General features: G+C 48.2%; 1 protein-coding gene across 3 annotated transcripts in view; it reads left to right on the forward strand.

Annotated features, from left to right (window-relative positions):
- Positions 1-21,734, forward strand: part of mtss1 (MTSS I-BAR domain containing 1) — a 45,490-nt gene extending 23,756 nt beyond the window's left edge. For 2 of the 3 annotated variants that reach the window (XM_081606716.1, XM_081606718.1), the window contains 11 exons: positions 547-631; positions 1,768-1,859; positions 1,931-2,005; positions 8,153-8,310; positions 11,752-11,859; positions 12,286-12,380; positions 13,983-14,058; positions 15,162-15,326; positions 15,715-15,837; positions 16,029-16,179; positions 18,802-21,734. In XM_081606716.1, the coding sequence (XP_081462842.1) occupies positions 547-631; positions 1,768-1,859; positions 1,931-2,005; positions 8,153-8,310; positions 11,752-11,859; positions 12,286-12,380; positions 13,983-14,058; positions 15,162-15,326; positions 15,715-15,837; positions 16,029-16,179; positions 18,802-19,985 (2,312 nt within the window). In that variant the 3' untranslated portion in view covers positions 19,986-21,734. The remainder of the gene's footprint in view (positions 1-546; positions 632-1,767; positions 1,860-1,930; positions 2,006-8,152; positions 8,311-11,751; positions 11,860-12,285; positions 12,381-13,982; positions 14,059-15,161; positions 15,327-15,714; positions 15,838-16,028; positions 16,180-18,801) is intronic. The other variant, XM_081606717.1, reaches the window with a different exon arrangement.
- Positions 21,735-22,167: the final 433 nt, after the last annotated feature.

A 22,167-nucleotide genomic window follows, 5' to 3' on the forward strand; every position in this document is an offset into this window, starting at 1 on the left:
TGCCAGTGAATCTGTTGCACCAGAACTGGTTCACATTCTGTAAAACAATCAATCAGCTTTTGCATTCAGTCATTGATCAGTTAATCAATAACAATCTCCTGATCAGCTCTCGGCAGAAAGCCTGAGTTGTTCTCATGTTGGAGGATCGTTTGCTAGAAAAGATCAAACGTTCACCCAAAAATGATGACATCAGCTTTTACACAATAAATTGTTTTTCTTATTTAAAAAGGATTTAGTTATTTGGATTTTAATGTATCCTTAATGTTGCAAACTTACCAGTTAAAACAAATCTGCTGAATTTTTTAATCTAATCAATCATCATAATGGTTGATTGATCATTATCATGGTGGGTTAATTGATTACTAGAATAATCATCAGCTGCGGCCCTGAATAGATTCAGAGGCTTGGGGAGCGATGAGCTTCTAGATGTGGTCTAGACAAAACACAGCTGTGGCTCTGCTTAGCATTAGCATTAGCATTAGCATGCTAATCCTCATGATGACAACTTGGTTTTAGTTTTAAAGTGAAACTCTGGGATTGTTGCAGGTGCCACCAAGGAGATCGGCTCAGCGCTCACCAGGATGTGCATGAGGCACCGCAGCATCGAATCCAAGCTCAAACTGTTCACCATGTAAGACACACACACACACACACACACACACACACACACACACACAGCAGGCGGGGAGGACAGACGGCTGCATGCTGCTGTGATGACACGTTTCATCTGACAGTGTGGGAACCAGACGCTGAATTACTCTGCTGACGTACGGCCACATGCAGCAGCCGGAGGGGAGTGTGTGTGTCTGCACATGTGTGTGTGCGCGCGCCATGTTTTCGATACCTTGTGGGGACCGTTTTCCTGACATTTCACGCTGTGGGTCCTCACTGGTCCTCACAAGGAGAAATGCTGTTTTTGGGTTCGGCTGCAGAATGAGTGGAAAGTTCCCTCAAAGATGAAGAGACATGAAGCCGTTTCAGCCATTTCTGCTGCAGCTTCGCTCGTTTTTTCACTGCACTGCAAAAACACAAAGTCTTACCGAGCGCTAAAACGATTCCTTGAATAACTCGGGTTTCTCCATTCCTAAAAAGCTTTGAGGCAAATCTCTGCTTTAAAGATTTGTTAAACTATTCTGAACTCTGTGATTTAGCAAGAAGGTTTTTGCTGTTGCACGACGTTTCTGCTAGCAGCTATGCTACTAACATATGTATGCTAAGAGCTAGTTTTAGCTGTGGAGGTAGATATGAAGCACCCAGAAAATATAATTTGAAGCGTTGAAGCTGGAGATTTGACATGGTGTTGAATTTAAGCATTAAAATGAAAAATAATCATTTTAATGGATTGCTAAAGGTTCGAAAGGTGCAAGTAGTTTTTGCAGAACCTGATGTTTATAGTTTTTGTCTGATTACTTGATTAATCACCTGCATATTTATAGGTTACATGAATGAATGGATGATTGTGGCTCTAGTGTAAATCTGAGTGGCCAGTTTCACTGGACAAGTGCTAAAAGCTCAAATCATTTATTCCTCCACCATGTATGTTATGTCGGTAAATGTCTTATCGGTGCATTGCTGGTTTTAAATATAACAGAAATGTTTTTGGCTAGTGATTATTCAGTGTTGTTGCACCAAAGTAGGGAGATCAGGACTGTATGCCATTGAGTGAACCTGTTAGAGACGTTGTGAGAATATTTACGGTTTTTGTACGCGGTGTTGAGCCTAATTGGTGCGGCAGGAAGCTGACGCCGGGTCTCTCCGTATTTTCAGAGCGCTGTCAGAAAGTCTCATCGTGCCTCTGGAGTTAAAGATGGAGGAGTGGAAGAAAGCGGCGAGCCAGCTGGACAAAGACCATGCCAAAGGTAGGCCCCGCCCCCCGCCGCTGCACACAGCCAGTTCCCGCCCTCATTCACGACTTCCTGTTCCTGTTCAGAGTACAAGAAGGCCAGAGCCGACATCAAGAAGAAGTCCTCAGACACCATCAAGCTGCAGAAGAAAGTGAAGAAAGGTGAGAAGCTGCTTTCCTGTCCGCTGAAAACCTCTTTAGGAGGAAACGAGCAGCTGCTAGCAGCTGCTAGCAGCTGCTAGCAGCCGCTAGCGGCTTTAGCGCAGATAAAACTGTTTTCGCTCAGGTGAGCCTTTCACCTGGACTGGCCCGATGTTTCTGCCACCTAACGAACCAAGTGTTCCTTTTCCTGATAATGTTGTGGAAGGACGAACTCTTTCCTCTCTGTGGAAATAAACCGTTGTTTACCAGCTGCAGTGCGGCCGCCTCTGGTCCTGCTGGGCTTCACTTTGCACCTGCTTGTTCAGACGAGGTCCGCCGCAAACCCAGCTAGCAGGAAACCAGTTTTACCCAGTTGTCTCTCCCAGTATGATCAGATCAGAGTACTTTAGCGGCTTGTTGCTTCAAGCGTTGCCATGGGAACCAGGATCTGCCTCACCTGGCCCTCACCGGCTGCTGCCATGGCTACAACCACATCCCTTAATTAAACCAGACATGCAGAAACTGGAAGTCAATATTCAGACGGGGAATAGTGGGAATATTTCCCTTGGGCCACCAGTAGGGCTGTTGTAAACGATTATTTTAGTAATCGAGTCATCTATAGATCTTTCTTACGATTAATCGAGTAATCGGATAAAAACAATTATGAAATAAAATATTGGTAAATCTTCCATAACACCAGTGTTACTATCGGATATCAACATCAGTCTATTTTTTCCACCTTTGAGCTTCCCTACCAGTTACTGTTTTGTAGACCGGGGGAGCAACACGGGATATTTACGGCTCCTCCGTTCAGAAACTCATCTACCAGCCATGTTCCGCCTCCCGTTTGTTCAGACCGGGATGATATCAGTTTATTGTGCGGTTCGTCCGTAAAGCTGCTCTGACCCTGTAAGCATCAACCCTCAGCCGCCCGCCGTGTTCAGTCTCTCCGCTCACCTGTAGAAATCCTCCTCAGCTTCTTCCCGCCGTTCAACCAGCAGCTCCGGAGCAGAAAGGCTGCCGAACTCCCGGCATCGCGCCGGTCATTTTAAGGATGTTTATTGGTCCCACAAAAACGATGAAAACCCGGAATTATCACCAATCAGTAAAATTCCCGCGGGCCGAACCTGAAGATTGGACGTTATGCCGCTAACACGTAGCTTCCGTCAACAACTCAGAGGCGGAAGTCAGAGCTCCGCGCAACGCAAATAAAGTTCCGGCTGAAACACGGTGCGCTAAATGATACAACATAAATTAACGAAGCTTCGAGGCCGGAACATTTTACTCGAGGAATTTTAATAATCGAGGTTCTCGAATCACTCGAGGAATCGTTTCAGCCCTAGCCACCAGTGTTACTGGGAGACGAGACTGGCCCAGTCCTGGCTCCCAGTAACTCCCAGTTTGCCCACCAGTCACTTTAGACTCTGTATTTTTATTTTTTAGCACTTTCACAGAATTTCTGAATATTACAGATGCAGAGAATTAATTGACTTAGTCTATTGATTATTAATGGTTTATTAGATTTAAATTGGTTCCAATCGATTTGCTATGTCTGCTTTTTAGTGCTGTAGTTTGGCCTCCGTCCAGCAGGGGCGCTGTTGCTCACACTGAAACAGAGTCAAAGATGGCGGCTGTTTCCTGAAACAGGAAACAGAAACGGTCCAAACAAAGTCCGGCTTTATGATGCTAATAAACAAGTAATTGAATTCATTTTTAGATTAAAGAAAAAATTAATTGTCCAAAAGTTAAAATCAGCATCCCTTTGATCATCCTTTAACATGAGAAAATCTCAGGGTTTCTCAGTAGATCCGATCTGGAGATTATTATTGATTAACTGATTAATAACTGGAGGTGGGGGTCACGGGATGCAGTTATCCTGAGCGGACGCTTGTCGCTGGGCTCCCTCTCCTCTTGAGCCAATTTGGATTATTCTTGTATCTTTATCTAAACTAACAAGTTGTAGGCTTAGCAACCCGACTCCATGCCCAACCCTAAAACAGCCAAATCTTTGCTTAGAAACCAACTGAAGAGCCAACAAGGAAGAATACGCCAAAGAAGCTATCCAGGTGGCTCAGCAGCACGAGGTGCACGAGGCTCTGAGACTCTAGCCGCAGATATTTCCCAATCTGTCACTGAGAAGATTTCGGCTCTGATTGATATGAAGTTTAAGGAGTTTTCCAATATCCTGATCTACAACCTCAAAGAAGACACGGAATGCCGACAACCAGTCTCATTTTTGAGAGATGGCTCCCTACTCTTCTTGGCTTGGAGTCTAAACGGGGGTCATTAAGATGGACCGGGCTCATCGGGGCTTTGGACCGCCGAGACCTGACCGACCGCGTTACATCACTCCAGAGATACATCCTGGCGGCGGCAAGGAAGCGGGCTCCGCTCACAGACGAAGGCCAAACGGTCTTCATCAGACAGGATATGACCGCTGCTGTCAGAGATGCGCCGTGTGTTTAACGGGGTGTGTGAACTTCTTATCAAGAGCTGTAGGGAGGATGTTCACTCTTGGGCTGGAGCCCCTAGCAGATGATGATGATGATGATGATTGTGGTGATGATGATGATGATGATGATGATAAATGATGATGATGATGATGATGGCGATGATATCCCTGCTTCTGTTCGCTCTTGCGCTGGAGCCCCTAGCGGTGGTTATTGGATCACAATGCGTGGTGTGATGATTGGCGGTAAAATCCATGAAATGGCGTTATACGCAGATGAAATGGCGTTATACGCAGATGAAATGGCGTTATACGCAGATGATATTCTGTGATTTGTAACAAAACCTGACATCTCAATAACAGCCATCTTATCCATCAGTTTGGTTCCTTTTCGGGTTATAGAATCAATGTTGATAAGTGGGAAGCAGTGCCGTTAGGTATTGCTGCTGTCCAGGACCTGCCCTCTAGCTGCTCCCTGAGATGTTCCCAACATGGCTTCACCTACCTGGGAATCAAGGTGCCCCTAACCTGACAGATCTATGGAAGCTTAACTTCTCTCCAACAGATAGTAAAATAAGGAGGGACGTAGAAAGGTGGCATGACCTTCCCTTCATCATCACTTATGGGCCGTATAAGTTAAAATGAACATTTTCCTCCGGCTCTTGTATCCCTTCCAAATGTCACTACGGGTGTAGGGAGGGCATTCTCCAGATTCATTTGGCCTGGCAAGAGGCCACAGCAGAAAATCAAGGCTTTACAGCTTCCTGTTGACAGAGGTGGCTTGGCTTTGCCAAACATCTACTATTACGATTGGCAATAGTAGATGCTCGTTATGCGTGGGATGGTTTCAGGCTCAGCTCAACTCGGACTCTTCCTGGATTCGTGGGCCTCAGCCTGCTGCTTTGTGGAGCCGCACCACCGGAGATGGGAAGAAGCTATCAAGAACTTAAACATAATCCAATCGTTTATAACCCAATTGGAGTGTGGCAGAGTATTCGGCACCACGCAGGAGGTGGGCTCTGCTCCTCGCTCCTGACACCTCTCATAAGAAACCAGGATTTTGTCCCAGGCCTGGAGCCCAACATGTTTGACCTGTGGCATAGCAGAGGAGTGAGAGTGATCGGAGATCTGTTCAGAGAACGTACCCATCACATTTCAACAACTTAACTTAAAGTTTATATTCCTAAAGAAGACTTTTTGGTTTTCTTCAGATTCGCCGTTTCCTTGGTTCTGTGAGGTTCTCTCATTCCGGCCTCGTCACACACAACGAGATTGAGAAGTTCCTCGCCGACCGGGAAAACCTCAGGCATTTCATTTCCGCTTTCTATGCAGTGCTCTACTCTCTCACCCCAGGTGAAAATGGGAGGGAGACCTTGGCACAGCATACATTGAGGATGGCAGGCAAGAAGCCATTAATGTAGTTAATTCAGCCTTTACATGCAACGCGCTCAGAGAGACGGTATAAAATACATGTAACTCCGTTTATACTGATGGATCGCCAGCTCTCGCCCTTATGCAGCAAACGTGGAAGAGGTTGGACCGTGCTACCGTTATTTCTGGCTTTGCAAATTGATTAAAATATTGTGAATGACGTGTTTCATGTAAAGATCAGATGTGACCCAGGCCTGTTTCTTCTTGGCCTCCCTTCAAAATCAGTCACTCTGACACAATCACACTTCAAACTTTGGTACAAATTATTGCTTCTGGGTAGAAAATGCATTGTAATTAGTAGGATTAAGGATAAGCCACCCACTGTCACACGGTGGTTCTCACACGGTGGTTCTCCCTCATGAAAGGGTCAGTGCCGTTCTTAGGGTCATTTCCTGGACATGTGGTCTCCTGTGCTCAGCTGTCTACCTGGAGAGTTGATGCAACTCGTGATGAGGTCAGAGTCCTAAGAGTGGAAGGTCAGAACCAGGTCTTACCTACACAACATCCTCCTTTTGTATCGCTGTCCTTTCTCTTCTCAGCCGGCCAGGTCTGTCTGTAAATGTCTGCTGACCTCTGGATACATGATGTGACATAATGTGACATGTTACAGCAGCTTCCCCCCTTTTTGTTTTGTTTTGTTTTCTCTTCTTCACACCCATGAAAGGTTGTGATCTCTTTTCTCTACTTGTCCAACACAAAACTAATACAAATGTTTATAAAACAATAACTGGAGGTGATTAATAGATTATTTTGTGAACCAGTCGAAGGTAAAACTGAACCAGAGAATCAGATTCATAGAAAGTTTTTATTTTTTTATATTGTTCAGTTTTCTTTGAATTTCTGCTCTGTGCTGATCTTTATTCTCAGTTAACGGTTAATTGATTACTAAATTATTTCAGTAATCCGGTTGTTAAAACAGCTGCCTGTGTGGTACAACATCAGCAGAGCCGGCCCAAGGCATAAGCAAGCTTGGCTGCTGCTAGGGCTGAATTAAATCACAGGCCAAATATCTATCAAGTTGATTATTGGAGCAGAATTGATTAAAGATTTTAAACGGTTAAAACTAAAGGTTTGTGAAAGTAGAAACATATTTGTTGCCATAGTTACAAGATCAGACAGTTTTATCTTCGTGTTTGAGCTTCTGATAAATCTCAGCAAATGATGACCAATTATTGGTTTAAGCTCCGCCCCCTTCCTGGATCATACCAAACCTGATGATGAAGATGGTGATAAATGATGGTGATGATGGTGATAAATGATGGTGATGATGGTGATGAAGATAAATTATGATGAAGATGATGATAAATGATGGTGATGATGGTGATGATGATGATGGTGACAGTGATGATGAAGATGATGATGGTAGATTATTATCGACTGCTTTAGGATCAGTGGGTCAGACATGGAGGAGATCCAGGAGCTGTACGGATCAGTAAAAACTGGTTTCTGCTGGTTATTGATGATCTGATCGATTGATTACCGTATTTTCTGCACTATAAGGCGCCTAAAAACCTTCAGTTTCCTCTAAAGCCGACAGGTCGCCTTATGACCCGGTGCTCCTTACATATGGACCAACATGGAGCCACTACAGGTCCAGCAGCTATGGTAAGCAGTCGCCGACTTCATTTCCCCCGTAGAAGAAGAAGCGCGCGGTGCATGCTGGGATAGCTGTCAGAACGCGGGTTTGTTAATAAAGTCTGACTGACCCATCTACCTACCGACCTGATGACCAGGTCGTCTGCAGGTCATTCAGCACCACCTTCTCCACCAACATGCTGTGGGCGAACAGAGAAGGTGACCATCGTCCGGCCCAGAAATCTCTCCTCGTCGGACTGTTTTGTTGACATTCCCTTTAGTGCAGCTCCATCTAGTGGATGCATAACGTCACTCCAACCTCTCCTGTAGCGTCTATGCGCCTTATAGTGCGGGAAATAGGGTAACTGCTGGTTTCATATCATTTCTGTTTTTAAGCTGAAATTACTCTGATTTAAAGTCAGGCAGAGCTTTAATAAATGTTTCAAACTGGAACCAGCAGATTAAGTTTCAGATTTGAGCGCAGACCGACCAGATGAAGCTGGATGGTGGTGGAGCCTGCCCCATGCTGGCAGCATCCTGGTAACGCAGCGTTACTAGGATGCTGCCACTTGGTGCTTTGCTGAAAATGGATAAATAATTGGTTTTAAAACGTCATCATGTTTTGGTTTCTAAAGCTGTTTGGAACTGACTCTTATGAGGAGGCGTAAGCTGCTCTGGAGGTCTGAATCCCTGGCTCTCTGGTCGCTCCGCAGGGAAGGGCGACGCTCGCGGCCAGCTGGACTGCGCCCTGCAGGACGTCAACACGCGCTACGCCGCGCTGGAGGAGACGGAGAAACGGGCCGTGTGCCGCGCGTTGGTGGAAGAACGATCTCGCTACTGCAGCTTCGTCAGCATGCTGAAGCCGGTCCTGGTCAGCGGCCTCACTCTGAAACACACACTGACACTAATACACACTCTAAACCTCTGAAACCCTGTGTGTGTCCCTGTGTGTCCCTGTGTGTGTTCCTGTGTGTCCCTGTGTGTGTGTCCCTGTGTGTGTGTCCCTGTGTGTGTCCCTGTGTGTCCCTGTGTGTGTGTCCCTGTGTGTGTGTCCCTGTGTGTGTCCCTGTGTGTGTGTCCCTGTGTGTGTTCCTGTGTGTTCCTGTGTGTGTGCCTGTGTGTCCTTGTGTGTGTGTTCCTGTGTGTTCCCTGTGTGTGTTCCTGTGTGTCCCTGTGTGTGTTCCTGTTGTGTCTGTGTGTGTGTGTCCCTGTGTGTGTCCCTGTGTGTCCCTGTGTGTGTGTCCCTGTGTGTGTGTCCCTGTGTGTGTCCCTGTGTGTGTGTCCCTGTGTGTGTTCCTGTGTGTTCCTGTGTGTGTGTCCCTGTGTGTGTTCCTGTGTGTGTTCCTGTGTGTGTGTCCCTGTGTGTGTCCCTGTGTGTGTGTCCCTGTGTGTGTGTCCCTGTGTGTGTCCCTGTGTGTGTGTCCCTGTGTGTGTTCCTGTGTGTTCCTGTGTGTGTGTCCCTGTGTGTGTCCCTGTGTGTGTGTCCCTGTGTGTGTTCCTGTGTGTTCCTGTGTGTGTGTCCCTGTGTGTGTTCCTGTGTGTGTTCCTGTGTGTGTGTCCCTGTGTGTGTCCCTGTGTGTGTGTCCCTGTGTGTGTGTCTGTGTGTGTCCCTGTGTGTGTTCCTGTGTGTGTCCTGTGTGTGTCCCTGTGTGTGTCCCTGTGTGTGTCCCTGTGTGTGTGCCTGTGTGTGTGTCCCTGTGTGTGTCCCTGTGTGTGTGTCCCTGTGTGTGTGTCCCTGTGTGTGTCCCTGTGTGTGTGTCCCTGTGTGTCCCTGTGTGTGTTCCTGTGTGTGTCCCTGTGTGTGTGTCCCTGTGTGTGTGTCCCTGTGTGTGTTCCTGTGTGTCCCTGTGTGTGTTCCTGTGTGTGTCCCTGTGTGTCCCTGTGTGTGTTCCTGTGTGTGTCCCTGTGTGTGTCCCTGTGTGTGTGTCCCTGTGTGTGTGTCCCTGTGTGTTCCTGTGTGTGTGTCCCTGTGTGTGTTCCTGTGTGTGTCCCTGTGTGTGTCCCTGTGTGTGTGTCCCTGTGTGTGTTCCTGTGTGTTCCTGTGTGTGTGTCCCTGTGTGTGTGTCCCTGTGTGTGTTCCTGTGTGTTCCTGTGTGTGTGTCCCTGTGTGTCCCTGTGTGTGTTCCTGTGTGTGTCCCTGTGTGTCCCTGTGTGTGTCCCTGTGTGTGTTCCTGTGTGTGTGTCCCTGTGTGTGTCCCTGTGTGTGTGTCCCTGTGTGTGTGTCCCTGTGTGTGTTCCTGTGTGTGTCCCTGTGTGTGTCCCTGTGTGTGTCCCTGTGTGTGTTCCTGTGTGTGTCCCTGTGTGTGTTCCTGTGTGTGTCCCTGTGTGTGTCCCTGTGTGTGTGTCCCTGTGTGTGTGTCCCTGTGTGTGTTCCTGTGTGTCCCTGTGTGTCCCTGTGTGTCCCTGTGTGTGTCCCTGTGTGTGTTCCTGTGTGTGTCCCTGTGTGTGTTCCTGTGTGTGTCCCTGTGTGTGTGTCCCTGTGTGTCCCTGTGTGTGTTCCTGTGTGTGTCCCTGTGTGTGTCCCTGTGTGTGTGTCCCTGTGTGTCCCTGTGTGTGTGTCCCTGTGTGTGTTCCTGTGTGTGTCCCTGTGTGTGTGTCCCTGTGTGTGTGTCCCTGTGTGTGTGTCCCTGTGTGTGTTCCTGTGTGTGTCCCTGTGTGTGTGTCCCTGTGTGTGTGTCCCTGTGTGTGTCCCTGTGTGTGTGTCCCTGTGTGTGTGTCCCTGTGTGTGTGTCCCTGTGTGTGTTCCTGTGTGTGTCCCTGTGTGTGTGTCCCTGTGTGTCCCTGTGTGTGTTCCTGTGTGTGTCCCTGTGTGTGTGTCCCTGTGTGTGTGTCCCTGTGTGTCCCTGTGTGTGTTCCTGTGTGTGTCCCTGTGTGTGTCCCTGTGTGTCCCTGTGTGTGTCCCTGTGTGTGTTCCTGTGTGTGTCCCTGTGTGTGTTCCTGTGTGTGTCCCTGTGTGTGTCCCTGTGTGTGTGTCCCTGTGTGTGTGTCCCTGTGTGTGTTCCTGTGTGTCCCTGTGTGTCCCTGTGTGTCCCTGTGTGTGTTCCTGTGTGTGTCCCTGTGTGTGTTCCTGTGTGTGTCCCTGTGTGTGTCCCTGTGTGTGTGTCCCTGTGTGTGTGTCCCTGTGTGTGTTCCTGTGTGTTCCTGTGTGTGTGTCCCTGTGTGTGTGTCCCTGTGTGTGTTCCTGTGTGTTCCTGTGTGTGTGTCCCTGTGTGTCCCTGTGTGTGTTCCTGTGTGTGTCCCTGTGTGTCCCTGTGTGTGTCCCTGTGTGTGTTCCTGTGTGTGTGTCCCTGTGTGTGTCCCTGTGTGTGTGTCCCTGTGTGTGTGTCCCTGTGTGTGTTCCTGTGTGTCCCTGTGTGTGTGTCCCTGTGTGTCCCTGTGTGTGTTCCTGTGTGTGTCCCTGTGTGTGTCCCTGTGTGTCCCTGTGTGTGTCCCTGTGTGTGTTCCTGTGTGTGTCCCTGTGTGTCCCTGTGTGTGTGTCCCTGTGTGTGTTCCTGTGTGTCCCTGTGTGTCCCTGTGTGTGTGTTCCTGTGTGTCCCTGTGTGTCCCTGTGTGTGTGTCCCTGTGTGTGTTCCTGTGTGTCCCTGTGTGTGTGTCCCTGTGTGTGTGTCCCTGTGTGTGTGTCCCTGTGTGTGTTCCTGTGTGTCCCTGTGTGTGTGTCCCTGTGTGTCCCTGTGTGTGTTCCTGTGTGTGTCCCTGTGTGTGTCCCTGTGTGTGTCCCTGTGTGTGTCCCTGTGTGTCCCTGTGTGTCCCTGTGTGTGTCCCTGTGTGTGTTCCTCTGTGTGTCCCTGTGTGTGTGTCCCTGTGTGTGTGTCCCTGTGTGTGTCTCTGTGTGTGTGTCCCTGTGTGTGTGTCCCTGTGTGTGTGTCCCTGTGTGTCCCTGTGTGTGTGTCCCTGTGTGTCCCTGTGTGTGTTCCTGTGTGTGTCCCTGTGTGTGTCCCTGTGTGTGTCCCTGTGTGTCCCTGTGTGTCCCTGTGTGTGTCCCTGTGTGTGTTCCTCTGTGTGTCCCTGTGTGTGTCCCTGTGTGTGTTCCTCTGTGTGTCCCTGTGTGTGTGTCCCTGTGTGTGTTCCTGTGTGTGTCCCTGTGTGTGTCCCTGTGTGTCCCTGTGTGTCCCTGTGTGTGTCCCTGTGTGTGTTCCTCTGTGTGTCCCTGTGTGTGTGTCCCTGTGTGTGTGTCCCTGTGTGTGTTCCTGTGTGTCCCTGTGTGTCCCTGTGTGTGTGTCCCTGTGTGTGTTCCTGTGTGTGTCCCTGTGTGTGTCCCTGTGTGTCCCTGTGTGTCCCTGTGTTCCTGAGGTTCCTGTGTTTTGTCCCTCAGGACCATGAGATCAACATGCTGGGCGAAGTGACCCACCTGCAGACCATCCTGGAGGACCTGAGCGTTCTGACGGCTGAGCCCACCAAGCTGCCAGCCGCCAGCGAACAGGTCTCCTGTCTCGCTCTGTTTCCGTTTCTCAAAGAAAACTGATTTTTACTGTTTCTAGATTCAAGCTAGGGCGGGGCAATTAGCCAGTTTTATGGGTTGAGTTTTAAAATTTTTGTTGAATCTGGATTTTTTCCCTGCCTGGGTTTCCATAGTTCTGAGTGATGTCATCACCCAGGGCGGCCATTTTGTTTGACTTCTGTTTATGTACTTTTAGTCTAGGTCAGCTCTGCGACAGACCATCAGGGCCAGGCTGTGATTTTTTTATTCTAATTATGAGAGGAAGGTCATAATATTACAAAATGCAAACATAATAAGGTTTTAACGTCGTCATAATAAAGTGGTAAAGTAGAAAATAAAGGAATGTTGAACATCGAGGGAATGTAAAGAATACATTTCGTCTCTTGAAGTCGTTTTTCTTCTCTTCAGGTGATTTTGGATCTGAAAGGTTCGGACTTTAACTATACCTACCAGACCCCCCCCGGTTCCCCTGGCAACATGTCCAGGAAGAGCAGCATCAGCAGGTAAGCCTCACCTTTACAATCAACTGGGTAGTTATTTATTATTACATGGCAGTTATTTAATATTCAGGGGTCACGTTAACCAAACATTTTCCGTATTTGACTGTTTTGGGGGAATTTCAACGATGGACAAAGTTGAATCCCGTCTGTAATTTTGACAGGTGATAGTTAACAGCCTTACCTGGAGCACATGGGCAGACATGATGATAGTGTTTCTATCAGGTCCTCAGTCCCCCCTGCATGTTGTATGTGTTTCCCTTCTGCCACACCTGCAGCACTGATGGCTGCAGAAGAGGTGGTGCCAACATTTGGACCATCTGTTCTGGAATAGAGGCTCATCTGGAGCATGCAGAGCAGGAGGCCTGAGCTGCATTATAGACTTTACACAGAGTTCATCACAGAGGCAATCAATCAATAAAAGATCCTTTCTGAATATCATCTCACGGACTCTGAACTAAATGCGTCTTTCTGACCGGAGCTGACGGCGAGTTGAAGAGTGACGGACTGGAGGCTTTGGAGCGTCTGGTTAGGAAGAGCATTACAAACCTGAAGGCGCCATTATTATTGAAATGGCCCCTTTAATTCCAGTCTCTAGTACAGACCAGAGAAAACTACAGAGAATGTTGTGTTAATCTATTTATAGTCTAAACAGAGGAGCAGTGCGCTGAGGCGTTTCCACCGCTGCAAAGAATTAAACTTAACTCATCCAGCGGTTTTAACAAATGAGCTGAAGACGTTACCCTCCGCACCCAGAAGGAGAGCGTCTGTCCGTTTCAGGGAAACGAAACCACGCAAAAAGATCCTGGTAAAAACAAACCGGGCCACACGGCAAAAAAACATTTGATTGGTTCGATCAGACAGATCCAACTGCCCGATGAACCAGCGCAGATTTCTCTGTAGATGCGACCAGGAGGAATTTGTGAAGCTGTGCGGTGAGGCCCCAGCAGGTGAAGTGATGTAATTTAGGTGGAGTCGTTTAATTTTATTTATTATAAGTTATTGGGGCCTCAGTCAGTGGTTTGTGTCACTGCAGAGAAAAAGTTAGATGCTTTCATCTGCTTTATATGTGAAGGAATCAGGATTCAAGGTTCAACTAGTGAATATTAACTAAACCACATAAAAATAGGTCTAAATAGCCAATGTTAATATGATTATAATTTGACGAGTAAAAATAGAACATGACCGATTTTGTTTTTAATGCTGTCTGTCAAAATGACGGTTTGTTTCCAATCACATTTCTGTTATTACAGTAGTTATTTATTACTAGTTATTTATTACTACACATTAGATATTATTATTACACAGTAGTTACTTATTATTACACAGTACTTATTTATTACACGTTAGATATTATTACACAGTAGTTATTTATTATTACACATTAGATATTATTGCACAGTAGTTATTTATTATTACACAGTAGTTATTTATTATTACACAGTAGTTATTTATTATTACACAGTAGTTACTTATTACACATTAGATATTATTATTGCACAGTAGTTATTTATTATTACACAGTAGTTATTTATTATTACACAGTAGTTATTATTACATGCTCACACACAGACCAACTGTTGTTGATAGTTTTCTGTCTTGTTGCAGTTACCAGTCGGTGTCGGTGAGACACGTTCCCTCGTTGGACTCCATCAGCTGCGCGGTGGATGGCGTTCACCTGCAGGTAGCAGAAGAATCATTCATGCAGCTTTGCTGCTTTTTACTGAGCTCTGAATGGAGGCGAGACTTTTAATCTTCTGTCTGTTTAGAGTCATGCAGGACTCACCTGCATGACAAAACTTTGTGAATTAATTCATGAATTTACTGTGATCACACACTGATGTGGGGAACTGATGTTTGAACGTCCTGTTCTGGCTGGAAGGAGCTGATGCTTGAGTGACAGGTGGACAGAACCTGGTGCTGCAAGGTTGGAGACCATGTCCTGTTAGGTGACGGGGCCTGGATAGTACCTGGATAGTACCTGGATAGTACCTGGATAGTACCTGGATAGTACCTGGATAGTACCTGGATAATACCTGGATAGTACCTGGATAATACCTGGATAATACCTGGATAGTACCTGGATAATACCTGGATAGTACCTGGATAGTACCTGGATAGTACCTGGATAATACCTGGATAGTACCCGTGTTAAACAGACGGCGGAGTCCGGCGACGACAGGCACTTAAATTCCGTTTTTATCTTTTTTAATCTTTTTATTTTTCTAAATCTCTTTATCTTTCTTACTGTTTATTCACTGTCACATGCGTTTATTTTTTCTTTAATTATGTAAAGCACCTTGAAATGCCTGGCTGCTGAAATGTGCTATACAAATAACATTTGATTGATTGATTGATTGATTGATTGATTGATTGAATGCTGCAGCAAGAAAAAGTTTAAAGATTTCATGATTAGCTGTAATTAGTCATTATCTTATTGATGTAAGAACAATAAAAATACTGTAGGCTGCTTAGTCTTTATGAATGTAAGTAAAGTATCACATAAATGTGGCTCTGTTGAAGCAGAAATGCATTCTGGGTAGATGGCGTATGCTAGGAGTTCATTAAGAATCACTGGTTAGCTGCTGACTACTGATGTTACTTCACATAACCCCAACCTTTAAACCCAAAACGTTCCCTTAGCTACCGACCAGCTGCAGCTTCTGCCCCCTTCTGGTCGTTCATTGAACTGCAGGGACGATCATTTTAACCTAAACTAATTCTACTTCCACTCCCTGCATGAAATTTCAAAATAAGAGTCTTTCAGCTGTGGTTTCTCCTGTGTAGCCTGCCACCACTTACCTGCTGTACGGCTGTGATGAAGGTGGGCGGTCCCTCAGCGAGGGCAACTCCCCCTCCCGTCTCAGTCGCCATGGTAACCACGGCCCTGTTGCCGTCTACAACCGGCGTGGCGCTCAGAGCCGCCGGGACGTGAGCGCCATGAGGATTACAGTTAGTACCCCCATCATGACATCATCATGACCCCCCATAGAGCCTCACCATGACTTCCTGTCGGTCACCATGACTTCCTGTCGGTCACCATGACTTCCTGTCGGTCACCTTGACTTCCTGTCGGTCACCTTGACTTCCTGTCGGTCACCATGACTTCCTGTCGGTCACCATGACTTCCTGTCGGTCACGTTGACTTCCTGTCGGTCACCATGACTTCCTGTCGGTCGCCATGACTTCCTGTCGGTCACCATGACTTCCTGTCGGTCACCATGACTTCCTGTCGGTCACCATGACCAACAACACCTTTGGTAGCATCCAACCCAAACATGATGTTGTGTCAGACAGTAAGTTCTGGTTCTGGTTCTGACCCAGTTTTCTGACCCGTCAGGATGCCGTGGTTTCCACCCAGCCACCTGCAGGGGGCGCCGAGAACGGCCTGCTGCCCCTCCCCCACGGCGCCTACATCCATCAGCACGGCGAGCGAGCCAGAGCCATGTCAGCGTCTGGGAAGGTAACCAACCGATCACCAATAATATTAACTGATCTGATGTGTAGCCTCTTCAAATAATGTCTGAACGAATCAGCTGGTCGGTTCAGGAGAAACTAAAGGAGTGAAAGATGGAGAATTACTGAAGATCAACAAACTGCAGTAAAACTGAATCATCTGAATACTAAGCTGAGTCGGTGATCTGGTCCCTGCAGTCCTGCTCGGCGCGGGATCAGCTGGCCCTGACTCTGGGTGCGTTGAATTCGGACGCCCCGAGGAGCAGCAGGGACTCGCTGCACTGTTCGAGCGGCTACAGCACCCAGACGACCACGCCGTCCTGCTCCGAGGACACCATCCACACGCACAGTGAGTCAGGAGACGCAGCTGCTGCTGCTGCTGCTGCTGCTGCTTCAGCTGCTGCTGCTGCTGCTGCTGCTTCAGCTGCTTCAGCTGCTGCTGCTGCTGCTGCTGCTGCTTCAGCTGCTGCTGCTGCTTCAGCTGCTGCTACTGCTGCAGCTGCTGCTGCTTCAGCTGCTGCTACTGCTGCAGCTGCTGCTGCTTCAGCTGCTGCTACTGCTGCAGCTGCTGCTACTGCTGCAGCTGCTGCTGCTTCAGCTGCTGCTACTGCTGCAGCTGCTGCTGCTTCAGCTGCTGCTGCAGCTGCTGCTTCAGCTGCTGCTGCTGCTGCTGCTGCTGCTGCTGCTTCAGCTGCTGCTGCAGCTGCTGCTTCAGCTGCTGCTGCTGCTGCTGCTGCTGCTGCTGCTGCTGCTGCTGCTGCTGCTGCTGCTGCTTCAGCTGCTGCTGCTGCTTCAGCTGCTGCTACTGCTGCAGCTGCTGCTGCTTCAGCTGCTGCTACTGCTGCAGCTGCTGCTACTGCTGCAGCTGCTGCTGCTTCAGCTGCTGCTACTGCTGCAGCTGCTGCTGCTTCAGCTGCTGCTACTGCTGCAGCTGCTGCTGCTTCAGCTGCTGCTGCAGCTGCTGCTTCAGCTGCTGCTGCTGCTGCTTCAGCTGGCGGCCAGAAATCCATCAGACTGTATTTAACAAAATTTCCCTTATATTGGTTCTTTTATGATGAAACGGTTCTGATGAGAATTAACGGTAACTAAACTCACAGCATGATTGGAAATGTTATTTTAATGTTTCACAAAAATTATAATGAATTAAAAACATTTTATTTAGATTTTTTTATTAATTTGGTTAAGAAAAACAGGTCTTGACAAAAATCTTTCTTGATTTCTTGAAAATAATGTGACTTTTCCAGCAATATATCGTCAAGTTTAGGAAAAACAAACGGGAAAAGGAAACATTTGTCCATTTCTTATTTAGAAATAGTGAAGCCATCATTAATATTTCCTTGTTCCGTTTCCTGCTTCCTGTTGAACTTCCTTTCCTTCTCTTCCAGCTATGAGGAAACGTTTTATAGAATTAATGTTCTCAGTGGGTGTTAGAAAAACATTTCAAAATAAAAAATGTAATTTTAGTTTGCCTTGTTCCTGCAGTAGAACGCAGAATATCATTATAAACGTAATTTCTATCATTTAATCGTAAATGGAAACTATTTTAGTTCATCTGTTTCAAGAAAAGAGGGAAGGGGGCGCGGCCTGTAGCGACGGGTGTGGCCTGTATGGGTAGGGGCGTGGCCTGTAGGTGTACGGGGCGTGACCTGTAGCGGTGGGCGTGGCCTATAGTGGTGGTGGGCGTGGCCTATATTGGTAGGGGTTGTGGCCTATATTGGTAGGGCGTGGCCTATAGTTGTAGGGGGCGTGTCCTATAGTGATGGGGGCGTGTCCTATAGTGGTGGGGGCGTGGCCTATAGTGGTATGTGCGTGGTCTATAGTGGAGGGGGCGTGGCCTATAGTGGTGGTGGGCGTGGCCTATATTGGTAGGGGTTGTGGCCTATATTTGTAGGGCGTGGCCTATAGTTGTAGGGGGCGTGGCCTATAGTTGTAGGGGGCGTGGCCTATAGTGGTGGGGGCGTGTCCTATAGTGGTGGGGCGTGGCATATAGTGATAGGGGCGTGGCATATAGTGGTAGGGGGCGTGGCATATAGTGGTATGGGCGTTGCCTATAGTGGTGGGGGCGTGTCCTATAGTGGTGGGGGCGTGGCATATAGTGATAGGGGCGTGGCATATAATGGTAGGGGGCGTGGCATATAGTGGTATGGGCGTTGCCTATAGTGGTTGGGGCGTGGCCTATAGTGGTAGGGGCGTGGCATATAGTGGTTGGGGCGTGGCATATAGTTGTAGGGGGCGTGGCATATAGTGGTTGGGGCGTGGCATATAGTGGTAGGGCGTGGCCTATAGTTGTAGGGGGCGTGGAATATAGTGATAGGGGCGTGGCATATGGTGGTAGGGCGTGGTCTATAGTGGTAGGGGGCGTGGAATATAGTGGTAGGGGCGTGGCCTATAGTGGTAGGGCGTGGTCTATAGTGGTAAGGGCGTGGCCTATATTGTTAGGGGGTGTGGCCTATAGTGGTAGGGGCGTGGCCTATAGTGGTAGGGGCGTGGTCTATAGTGGTAAAGGCGTGGCCTATATTGTTAGGGGGTGTGGCCTATATTGGTAGGGAGTGTGGCCTATAGTGGTAGGGGCGTGGTCTATAGTGGTAAAGGCGTGGCCTATATTGTTAGGGGGCGTGGCCTATAGTGGTAGGGGCGTGGCCTATAGTGGTAGGGGCGTGGTCTATAGTGGTAGGGGCGTGGCCTATAGTGGTAGGGGCGTGGCCTATAGTGGTAGGGGCGTGGTCTATAGTGGTAGGGCGTGGTCTATAGTGGTAGGGCGTGGTCTATAGTGGTAGGGGCGTGGCCTATAGTGGTAGGGGGCGTGGCAGCAGCTGTTCAAAGTGACAGCGGTTCACAGGCAGAGCTGATCAAACTGAAACAATAATTTTAGATCAAATATTGAATGGACATGTTTTGACTAGGCCATGGACCATCCTAAGCTGTGGTAGGAAGCATGAATGATTCTCTCCGTCTGTTTTGTCGTCTCCAGCCGACTACGAGTCGATCTCTCTCCATGGCGACGCCGACTCCGCCCCCTTCCACCAGCTGTGCGGCAGCCGCTCCGACCTGGACAAGTCCTCCACCCTCCCCAGGAATTCGGACCTGCGCTTCCAGTTCAGGGACTTGGCCCAGTCCAAGCGGCCGACCTCCACCGTCAGCCTGCTGGCCGACGGCGAGCTGAGCGGCGGTGGCCATCAGCACGCCGCCCACACCGCCACCATCCGCCGCAAGCCGTCCTCCAAGCCGGCGTACCGCCGCGGCACCATCAGTGGCGGCGTACCCATCCCCATCAGCACGCCGCAGGTCCCACTCAGGGCCGGGGACGACGACGCCTTCTTCAGGGCGCCCCCCGCTGGCGGCTTGGGGCACAGCAAGCTGTGCACCTCCACACAGAGCCTCGTCTCCCTGCCTTCCTCCTCTTCCTCGCCGTACTACCAGCTGGTCCCGGGTCACATGCCCGTCCCCGCCGTGCCGCCGCTGCCACCAGGAGGTGGCAGCATCAGGCAGCAGCAGCAGAGGCTGCAGCTGCAGCAGCAACAGAACCAGCAGCAACAGTTTCAGCAACATGCACAACAGCAGCTGCAGCAACAGCAGCTGCAGCAACAGTTTCAGCAACATGCACAACAGCAGCTGCAGCAACAGCAGCTGCAGCAACAGCAGCTGCAGCAACACAACCAGCAACATGCACAACATCAGCTGCAGCAACAGCAGCTGCAGCAACATCAGCTGCAGCAACACAACCAGCAACATGCACAACTGCAGCTGCAGCAACACAACCAGCAACATGCACAACATCAGCTGCAGCAACAGCAGCTGCAGCAACATCAGCTGCAGCAACATGCACAACATCAGCTGCAGCAACAGCAGCTGCAGCAACATCAGCTGCAGCAACATGCACAACAGCAGCAGCAACAAAATCAGCTGCAGCAACTGCAGGAACATCTGCAGCAACATCAGCAGCAGCAACAGAACCAACAGCTGCAGCTTCAAAACCTGCACCTCCACAATCAGCAGCTGCAGCACTGCAGCCCAGCTGCAGCAGCCCCGCCGCCTGTCTCCAACCAGCAGGATGCTGCAGGTGCCGACATGCTGAAGCTCATCAGGAGGGTGAAGCTGAAAAGAACCCTGACCAACGACCGCTCCGCCCCTATGCTGCCACCGCCGGGCCCCTGAGGCTGCAGCAGCATCGTGCCGCAGCGACGGGTGGAGGTCCATGTTCACATCCTGCTGCTGCTCCGCCCAGACGAGTTCTGACCTGCAGTTCAGTTCAGACTCCCGTTTCCATAGTTACTGCAAAACAAACCGTTCGGGTCGCGGTTCCCTTTTGGGCTGGGTGCGTTTGATTCGTTGCCTGCAGACTTTCAGGTGGGCGGGGCTTAACAAGCTCCTCTGTTTCCTGGTTGGTCCTGCTGTGATGTTTAGTTGGTACCGGACCGGGTCACAGGTCCGATTCCCCCCAGCTAAAACCAGGCTGTTTCCATGGAAACAACCAAATATGGTAATGACGGTGAATGTTGGCTTCAATGTAAAAGTTCTGCTGCTAGCCTGTTAGCATAGCGGTTAGCATGAGCAGCTCTGACCTGATTTAACTCGTTTCCTGAGAAAATAGTTTTTTTAAATCCAAATCTGAATCCTTGTAGATAATTTAGATAATATTTTATTCTGTAAAGATTATTTTGTTAAATTAAGATAATAATGTATCAAAAACATGTTTTGGGTTTAATTTTTCATATTTTTTAAAATCCTTAGATTAGATTTTTGTTTTTATTCTTAAAAGTTTAGTTTATTTCCTTCACTTCTTTGCAGAACTGTTTAATGATTGAATCGTCTTAAACTGATTTAATGTTAAATCAAGTGAATTAATGAGGTTCTGCACTGGAAGGAGGACAAAAAAGGTTTTTACTCCGTTATTAAAGTCCAGTAAATAAAAACCTTTTAATCTTATTTATTCCAGATTTAGAGGTTGGGCTGAAATAGCTGGTTCTGTTTCCATCCTGACCCGGTTTCATTAAAGTGGATCAGCAGATTTCTGAACGTTGGAGGTTTTTTAGTTTTTCTTCCTCTCAGTTAGTTTAAAGAAATAAATCAGGACTTTTTGCTGAATGTCTTCATTTTATTATGCAAACATTTTATTTGGTTAACTTTCCTAATCGATTTGTGTTTTACTTTGCGGCTGTTTGGACCCGACTCGTTCCTGATTGGCTGTTTGGACCCGACTCGTTCCTGATTGGCTGTTTGGACCCGACTCGTTCCTGATTGGCTGTTTGGACCCGACTCGTTCCTGATTGGCTGTTTGGACCCGACTCTTTCCTGATTGGCTGTTTGGACCCGACTCGTTCCTGATTGGCTGTTTGGACCCGACTCTTTCCTGATTGGCTGTTTGGACCCGACTCGTTCCTGATTGGCTGTTTGGACCCGACTCTTTCCTGATTGGCTGTTTGGACCCGACTCTTTCCTGATTGGCTGTTTGGACCCGACTCGTTCCTGATTGGCTGTTTGGACCCGACTCGTTCCTGATTGGCTGTTTGGACCCGACTCGTTCCTGATTGGCTGTTTGGACCCGACTCTTTCCTGATTGGCTGTTTGGACCCGACTCGTTCCTGATTGGCTGTTTGGACCCGACTCTTTCCTGATTGGCTGTTTGGACCCGACTCTTTCCTGTGAATATTGGAGCTTCTGTTCCTAGAAGAGATTTTTGTATAAAAATATTTCCGTTGATTTGTTAAAGCTCAGCCAGAAGGAGGAAGCCCGATTGGACTGAACGCAGGATGCAGCTCCACTGGTTCTGTTTGGGATCAAGAACAATAATAATAATGATGACAATAATGACGGCTGGCTTTAGTGTTTACTTTGATCCGTTTCCACGGAAACTGGAACTTCAAACTTTTGTTTTGGGTAAAGCTGCAATAAAACTTATCCAGATTTTTGCCTCCAGTGTTCATCAGGAAATCGGATCATTGCTGTTATTGCAGGTTTGCTTCGGTTTCATGACTAAACTAGAAAACATTTCCTGACTTTTATCTGAAACGTTGGATCATTTCTGAAGGTTCAGTTGTTTCATATAAACTCCAGCAGGAGAAAAGTCAAACTTTTGGATCTGAAAATAAAAGTTATTTTGTGGAGAAAAGGGTAAATGATCTCCAGACCAGCTTCTCTGGAAAACAGAACTTTGTCTCAAACACGACAGAAAAACTTCATTTATAGGAAAGTTTGCAATACAGCCAGCGACCACAGAGGGTGCTAGTCAGTGAACTGGTTCAGTTCAGACTAGTTAAGATGACTTGCTTCATGTTCATAGTTAACCTCTAGATCAGGGGTCCAGGACGCGTCCTGCAGTCTCTCCCTGGTTTAACGC

The sequence above is a fragment of the Poecilia reticulata genome, chromosome 5 (assembly GCF_904066995.2).
Source record: "Poecilia reticulata chromosome 5, P_reticulata-male-v2, whole genome shotgun sequence".
Lineage (NCBI taxonomy): Eukaryota > Metazoa > Chordata > Actinopteri > Cyprinodontiformes > Poeciliidae > Poecilia > Poecilia reticulata.